Raw genomic sequence first — 9,011 nt, 5'->3', positions numbered from 1 at the left:
TAGTATGAAATACTATGAAAAAAATTTTCATAAAGAATAGACAATTTTATCATTAATAAATAAAAATGTAGTTATCATTTCTAATGATTGCCGAGCAAATTTTTTACGCCCATTAGTTCTACGAATGACCGAAACTTTTCTTTATAAAAAAAAAAATATCTAACACATTCCTGTTAGTTTCGATATTGAAGAGTGTGCGGTATTGGCGGTTGTCGTAATGAAGGGCTTCATTCTAATCCTTTAAGCAAGTATAAACCTAGGGTATTCTGTAATCAAGATAATCCTTATCCAATCATTGGTTATCAACCTATAAAGAATTATAACATTCCGACACAATGCCATTTTTATACTAGATACACTGGCATTTGACCGTTCAACAATATCATCTTAATATTTGCCTACAATGATAAAACTTTAAAAATATTTCAGATTTCTTTAAAATTTAAACACAAACCACATAATAAAATTATAAATAAAAATCAGTACTAGAACATAATTTTTATTTCCATACATATATACCTATATATCTATTTTTAGATACTTATATTTTAAGACATCTCTCGCAATCATTATCACTGTTCCTTGCATTCATATAAAAACAAAGACGTTTTAATTGTGAATTATTGTATGTAAAAATTTAATATTGTTTTTAACACCTATTGTTGTATGCAGATAGAAATAGTGCAAAGGCAATACGGTGACTAGCCTTTTGGGTTTTACGAAGTTTTTAATATTTCGGCGTCTTAAAGTTCGGCTCATCTGCAGACAATTGTGGTGCTTTGCGTTTTTGTATTATATTTTGAATCTGAAACAAAATACAGTCATACATTGTGAATTCATGTTTAAAATTATAAAATAACTACTACATTTTTAGGACTAAATTTAAACTGTCAGAATAGTAAAAATAGCTCCAAAAATATATTTATTTCGCCCCTTAAAGAGTCCTTAGGTCACTTCGGGCATTTTACGGTTAAGGTCGATTTGGTCCTCATGCTTATTACTAGTTACAATTCGTCAGGTTCTATAAATCACTAGAGTTATGATTGGTTAAAAACATAATATTTATGTAAATATTATGTTATTAACCAGCTTATCGCTGTTTCTTTATCTTTTCTTGCGTGTAGTTTGCCTACTTTTTACTTGAAACTAGCGTAAAGTTGACTATTGCCATAAATAAAAATAAAAAACCAACAGAGGCGGAGAATACATTAGATATTTGATTATAATTTGCGTTCCGACCCAGAACCGAAGACGACACCTTCGAAGCATTTATCATCTTTTAAGATGGAAGTAAAATCTTCTTTACAACTGACTCAGTTTCTGCCGTAGTTGACAGGTTTTATATAACGGGGCAGGAGGCTCGCCAGATATGTATATAGAAGTGATACCACCGCCTAGAAACACTCAGGTAATGTGAGTGTTCAATGCACGAAGCTAATCGATGTATATATGTCACCGGAATATTATAAATAAAATCTGCAAGTGAATAAATTTCCTAGGAAATTTATAAACGTTCGTATGATACAAGAGATAAATTGTATCGCAAATAAATCGAACTCACGTCTAAAATAATAAGTAAGCGATAACCAAACGGCTTGTGCGCTCTGTTTGGTTGAATATTTCACTAACCTAACCGTTTAGAACTTACGTATGGAAATCCGTTACTTAATAAATTTATCACGAGACGTCGCAAATTGATAAAGTGGCAAAAATGTATATATATGGCAAAAAGGCGTAAAACAATACAATTTATCTCTCGTTTAGAATCCTACAAAGGTGAGAAAATTTATAAAACTTGCAGATTTTTTACATTCCGACATATTTAAGAAATATTTTAAACACGTTACGTGTTCAGTTTAATATAAAAATTTAAAACAATTGACTACACGACTGTACAAAAGACAGAGTAGCACTTGTTTAAACAGTCCTCTAGTGTCTTTATAACCATACAAATATTTCTATTAAAAAAAATACCTTAGCTCTGTATGTTAGTAAGTAATTAACTTAAACATTCTATGTGTCCTTTAATGTTTTTTTGGACTATTATTATTTATTATTAAGAGTTATACCTGCTGCCATTCCCTATCTAGTTCTGCCTTCTCACTCTTATCTTTCGTCTTCCTTGTCTTTCTTCCGTCTTGTGTCTTCACTCCATATTGGAAAGCAGCTTTTGGTAGCGCCTCTTTGCTACTCATGTACGCCGAGTACTCCTCTTGGGTATCGAAGTCCCAACGACCTATAAATAGGATTTCAAAGGTGTTTCATAATTTATTTATTTATTTATTTATTTATATAGTACTCCTACAGCTAACACAAAATACATATAATAACAAACAAATACACCAAGAACATAGCCACAAACGGAATACATGATACATTATAATAAAAAGATTTAAAAAAGGGAAGAAACAAACAAGGTATTTAATACAATTAACTGATTAAATTTAATTAATTAAACCTAAATTGGTTGTGTTGTGTAATGGTGTGTGTGTGTGTACGTGATGGTGTGTATGTGGGTCGTATAATCCTTGTCTTAAACCATTCTCTTTTCAGTATTAATAACGTTATCGAACAAAGCAATGTTACGAGTAAAAACCTATCGAAACTACATTTTTCGGGGCTTAAAGAATTTTTACATATTGTTTATACGATTATTTATATTTTACTACGATTATTTTTTATAATATTAGTGGCTGTTTTAGGTGTTTAGATTACTCATAATAACATGTTATTTTTTAGTTTCAATAACAATTATAAAATCATAGCACAGCATATAGAACAATAAACTATCCATTACTAAATAATAAAGAAATCGTATGTTTAATTATAGATTAATTACCAATAGGTCCTTTCTTATTTCCAGCATCCATCTTGGAGTAATCCACCTCATCGTCAGAGTCGTCAATGGCGTCATCCATCTCTCTGAGACCGGGATAACACTCGGCATATCCTTCGGGTTCAGCTGCAAGGCGCGAGAGCAGCGCAGCCGATCGTTTGTCCTTGTCTTCTGGGGCACGGCGGGCTAATTGGCCTGGACCTATTTTTAGAGAAAATATATAAAATAACGCCCAAATAAATTATGCACTAAATATCCTTTCTAAATAAATTTCTAATATTTATGACAATTTTAATAAATAAATATAATAGTTTAGTTTAATATAAAAATATTTTAATGTAAACAAAATTATCCAAATAATTATTGTCGAAAATACTTAATTTAAAGGGCGAAAGGAAAAAGCCGTTACAAAAGCACATAAATTAAATTGTAAAGAAATAATAATTCCAATAAAATACCTAAGTAATCTAGATTAAGTTACATTTAAAACCCAATATATTGTTATATTATGGCTAGATTACACAGAAAGACAACTATTCACCGTACAAGTGAGCATTAATTTTGCAATAAAGAAAAGTACACAGACCAAATTCAAACCCACAAACTTCTTAATGAATAGCTTAGAGGACACACTCAATTAATCTGCAGAAAAAGTTATATTTTTTTTTTCCTAAAATAAGATTATTATTGTGCTGTCAAAACTTACCCGTCTCTTTTTCTGTCTCAAGTGGCTTATCGAAGTATCCCGTTCGTGGGCGTTCATCGCGTTTCTCTGTTCGTCTGTCGCCGCCCACGTAGTCACCAATATCGCCATATATCGAATCGTCGTTACGACCTTTTTCCTATAATATTGCCAAAAGTCACATTTTTACATCTAAGAACAAAAATTACTCTACATATATAAATGGAAATAATTCATAGGTAATTATAATTTAGATCAACGAATTACGTTTAAGTTAATTATTATTAAATAGTTTTTGAGTTAATTATTAAATAGTTAATTAAGGCAATCTCCAACTGACTACGATTTCAGAGAACAATAAATTCACGTTTATATTCATTAAAGGTTATTTAAATGTCTGATTTAATGGACCTTCTTTTTCTGCTTCCTATGTCTTCCATGCCTCAAATATGAGAATATCTGCGTTAATTTCTCTATAACCACTTCATTGGCTGCTGATGAAGAGCTTCTTTCATCCAATTCTGGAACATCAGCTTTACTCCTCGTTAGTGTCGTTGGGATATCACTGTCTATTGTACCTTCATCCTCTAATTCCACAACATATGCCATACGACCGGGAGCAAACAGTTCATTCCTTGATATCTTCTTATTTCTGAAATTTATTTATATACATAGTTAATAAGTTACAAATATTACACATATATATACAATCTGACAATTGAAATCAATCAATTTTGATCGCAAAAAAATTAACATGCAATCAAGAAATATATATAAAACAAAATTTTAAACAAAAAAATAATTCGTTATTCTTAAAGTTTTTGAAGTAAAGTTGCTCTCTGACTTATTATTCAGTGGTTTATTGTTTATTGATGTCTACACAAGTGTAATAGTATAATAACTACAGACGAAAATGTTGAACAAGAAAATATTTAAATTTAGACAGTAATATTTGTAAGTGTGGGGAAGATAATGGTGACCTTAACTATATTTTATTTTCTTGTTCCCAATATGACCGCACCTCCTTAATTATTACATGTTCTGTTTCCGACTAAAATCTCCTGCCTTTTGCTTTATCCTTCATTGCATTATCTTCTTTCATAATCAATAATAATATTGAGATTTAATATTTATGTTAATATTGTTTTTAAATAGCTTATCCCTTTGTTTTTTTAATTGTTTCTTTATTTTTTCTCGCATTTAGTTTCCCTAGCTTTTACTTGAAACTGGCATAAAGTTATAACTATTGCCATTATATATAAAAAAATTAAAAAAACTTGCGGACCGAACAGACATTATCCTGTTCACACATGTTAAATAAATTATTTTAGAAATTATTAATTGTAAATCTAAACCACCCACTATCACACAAAACATTTCACCAAAATTGGTCCAGGTGTTTCATTTTAATGGCAAACACAGGCAAGAAAAACAAATAAAAAATAAATTAGGCATAACATTTAGAAATCGCACAATTTTACAGATATCAATATAATTATAAAAATATTGTGTATATCGTTAAAAAACCATGGTTTAAAAAGTTTAAAAGATATTTCTTATTTAGATGCACTTACTTTTGCTCCATTATCATGTTGTAAATATTTTTTCCTATGGTTGTTTCAAATTGCATTTCTTCTTCCTGAAACAATTTTTAATAGATATATACCATCACATACCAGTAACATTACAAAATCACCCTATCCTCCTCCAATGGTAAATGCCTACTGCATATGGATATACACATACACATACACATACAGATAGGGTTCTAATGCTCTAAAATTGACTTTATCATGTTCGACAAATACTGTTCAACGAAAAGGTGTCTTCTTTGATTTTGCTTAATGAAATTAAAGCAGGAGAAACTATAGATAGTTTTCAATTCTAACACATTTCTGTGTCTGTTTTTTCTGGTATTTACTTACAGCAGGCGTTTCCTTCTTCTCTTTAACAACCTCAACCGGAGCAGACACAAGCCTCTCCATTTCTGCTTCTTCATCTAGCTCGTGTGTCTGTATTTCTGAACGAACCTTAAACAATTTTAAACCATTATTTTAGTAAAAAAAACTGGGAAAAAAACACACACACGACTTTTAAATCTAACTCTCAAGTTCCCTAATAATGTTTTTCATTTTAAAAATATATAAATATTTGTCGTTTCTACCAAAAGTTGCTGTAGATACAAAAGCTACAGTAGTTTATTTTGTAATTACCACCAATAGACCCATTTTCTAGTTAAGTGTGATGAATGCCATCAATCTAAATGATCATATATAAGAAGCTTATACTATAGGAGAATGGAAAACTTACATACTTGCGTATAAAATATACCCAAATAATGTTATTTATTTAACATATATTTAATGGATAAAACCAAAATTGAAAAGTTAATGTATCAAACATTACAACCTGATTATAACACAGTTGTCTGATTAAATATCTCTATCAGTTGTATACATGTATATTCTAGATTTATATGAAAATGAAAAAAACTAATGTAACACATTAAATATCAGTAATTTAATGATTATTTCTTTTTTATTGACAACTTATCTCTGAATATTCAACTCTGGTTTTAATGATTTTAACATATTTTTATTTTGTTTCTCTGGAGTTACTTTGGAACAGGACAAATAAATAGAGATAATACAAGAAAGCACATTGTATTTTATCTTACCTTTTGTAATAGGGCATAATCAAGACCTTTTACCAAGTGAGTATGATTTATGTCACCACCAAGATATTTGGATTCCTGAAAATAATGTTATTTATTATGAATAAAAATAAAGAAATTTCAAAATTTCAATACTGAATGAAGTTACTATTTATCTTTATATACAAGGCAGCCTTCAGTATTTTTTTTTTTATAAAATAGAAACAGCTTTGCATTTGTATGTTACTGACTGTTATTTTGTACTTATTTGGTCCTTTTAAAATTCACTAAATGAAGATACTAATGGGTTAGTCGACCAAAATTGCATATAAAACAAAGAATAAAACATGCAAGCAAACAGAATTACAATAATAATTCATATTTTATGTTGTACTTTGGTAATTGGCTATATAAAGACTTATATTATTATGGTCATTGGCTACATATGCTACAAACCTGAATCATCTGACGCCTTCGCTCTTTTGCATCCATTCCAGATTTTGCATCTGGTGCTACAGCCCTGAAAAATGTAAAAGTGAATGTGAGAATCATAAAATTAAAATACAGGTAACATTGATATGAATGATGTAATATTTACCACATTACACATAAATATTTTAAATAATATACTATGCTTAATAAATAAATTGATTTATATGTTAAAATAATAGTTTTAAACAGTCAAATTGATGATTCTTGAGGTATCACACAACATTAATACTTATAAAATGTTTTTGCAATGAATACTAGTTTTATACTGATTTACAGATAAGAAAAAGTTTAAAGATGATCAATGATTTATACATAAGCCTTGCTTAGCCTGAACATTGACCATCTTAAAGTAATATCACTGAATCTTACCCTAAATGAAAACTCATTGAATGTTGTGTTTACTTATAATTAAATAAGGGTTGCAATTATTTTACTTAAATATTAAAATTTTTGTTGTTTATTGCCAGCTCTTTTTTTCCGTTCTACGCCCTTGATTTGAGAACTGGCAGTAAATGTAAAATAATTAAATAAAATTAAATAAAAATATTATACCTGTAGGCACTAGTAGTGTTACTCATAGGGTCCAAGGGATTTACATCCTGAACACCTTCCCTTCTTTCCCGAGCTCTATCACGATATTTCTCAGCAAGTTCGGCCAATTTATTGTCTTCCTGTTTTTTCAAAGCTGCATAATATGATTTCTTTTTGCGTCGCAGTTCACTTTTGTTCTCTGTTGGTGGTGGCATTGCCCTGGAATACAAGGTAAAAAAAAAAGGTTTAGCTTGTTGATACCTGCGCTGTACATATTTAATTAAATATCTCAACTCTTAAGCTTTTACTTATAAACAAATATATTCAGACTGATCACAACTTTTTATGTCTCTTCACCACTGCAGAAACTCATTTAGCAAACAATTTGACCAAAAGAGATTAAAGTATATTTCTGTTAAATAAGAGCAATTAAATTTAGTTTTTATGTATAACTATTTATATATAGTAACAGATTGGTAAGAAGTTCATGTTAAATACTTACCCTGCGTTTGCCATAGCCTCACGAACAGAACCAACAGGATGTGATCCTGCTGGAGTGGACCTTGGTGTCATGAGAAGTTTCCTAAAATCGTCATTAGTGAGCCTCTGAGACGCTGGAGTGTCCTCAACACTTCTTTGTTCATCCATTTTGTGATTGATATGGTTTAAATCAATGAATATATTGTTACACTGAAATTATATGAATATTATATAGATGTTGTTTACATATTCAGACTGTTTACATAATCTAAGGCGATCAATTTATGTAGCACTTATTTATTATGACACTGCTCCCATCAAAATAATATCATAAGTACATAATTATTATGATTTTTTTATCTTAATGTGAAACAGGTAAACCATCAAACAGTACATACGATTAACAAACAAACCTAAGCCTAGTTTTAAGATTTGAAAACGAAATTACGAAAAATCAAAAACTTCGAAGTAGCACTTAGAATAAGAAGATTAGACTAACTTAATGTAATTAAAGGAATATAATATATTGTAGTAAGTATTAGTAGCAGGCCCTAGAGACAAATCACTCTTCGACAGACTTGAGTCTTGACCCGCTAGCCAGTGTTGCCAACGCGGATTTTGAAAATTACGTAGGCCTGGTTAGATAATTACGTAGATTTAGTAAAAATGTTATCGAAAAAGTTCGTAGATCTACGTCCTTTTTTTGAGTGAAATGAAGAGGGTAAGGTAGGTAAAACTGAATAAAACGAGTGTTTTTTTTTCATTATACCAATCTGGTAAATTAAAATTTTACATGTTTTAGCACGAATCCGGCCAAATATAATAGTCACAAATAGGTATTATATGTATATAATATATATTTTAATTTCCATATATTATATGTCAAGTACATATATCATTTTTAATAATACAATTTTATAGTGGAATACTGAAAATTTAGTCATAATTTGTGGCAATTACGGGTATTACTATAATTTTTAAGGAAGCGTTTACTACATAGTTCTTATGGGGCTTCTAAACGGGCCATGTCTTGCTGCAATTGATGGGTGCCATTTTTGCCGGTATGTGTGGCCCTTTTAGGAGTTTGCATCATGGGCCATACTATTGCAGACATATTACAACACATGGCCCGGCCATGAGTTGCATTAAAATATTTTTGTGATGGCCGGGCAATTACTTGCCATTAGTGCAGCCATCAATTACAGCAAAACATGGCCCGTTTAGAAGCCCCTTTACAGTGTGCAGCATCTTTTACATTTAATAAATGTTTAGTTCTTATTGTTGGAAGGTTCTGGTGCTGTCCACTTATAATTGTCTATGAATGCATTTGAATTTGA

General features: G+C 30.1%; 1 protein-coding gene across 3 annotated transcripts; it reads right to left on the bottom strand.

Annotated features, from left to right (window-relative positions):
* Positions 1-486: 486 nt before the first annotated feature.
* On the bottom strand, positions 487-8,308 carry LOC110993284 (protein Red). Of its 3 annotated transcripts, none has more exons than XM_022259484.2 (12): positions 8,174-8,308; positions 7,697-7,884; positions 7,216-7,413; positions 6,628-6,691; positions 6,196-6,270; positions 5,444-5,548; positions 5,093-5,157; positions 3,930-4,170; positions 3,543-3,678; positions 2,840-3,037; positions 2,070-2,236; positions 487-805 (listed from the first exon to the last, which is right to left on the bottom strand). In XM_022259484.2, exons 2-12 carry the CDS (start codon positions 7,840-7,842, stop codon positions 728-730), a joined length of 1,473 nt encoding a protein of 490 aa, XP_022115176.1. In that variant the 5' UTR covers positions 7,843-7,884; positions 8,174-8,308; the 3' UTR covers positions 487-727. The 3 variants fall into 3 exon arrangements, with proteins under 3 accessions (XP_022115176.1, XP_022115175.1, XP_022115174.1); XM_022259483.2 differs by having other exon boundaries at positions 8,073-8,279; XM_022259482.2 differs by having other exon boundaries at positions 8,088-8,279.
* Between the last annotated feature and the right edge of the window lie 703 nt (positions 8,309-9,011).

Source organism: Pieris rapae, chromosome 3 (assembly GCF_905147795.1).
Source record: "Pieris rapae chromosome 3, ilPieRapa1.1, whole genome shotgun sequence".
In the NCBI taxonomy this organism is placed as follows: domain Eukaryota; kingdom Metazoa; phylum Arthropoda; class Insecta; order Lepidoptera; family Pieridae; genus Pieris; species Pieris rapae.
Note: the sequence above shows the minus strand (reverse complement) of the source record. Positions and strands in the feature narration are given on the sequence as shown.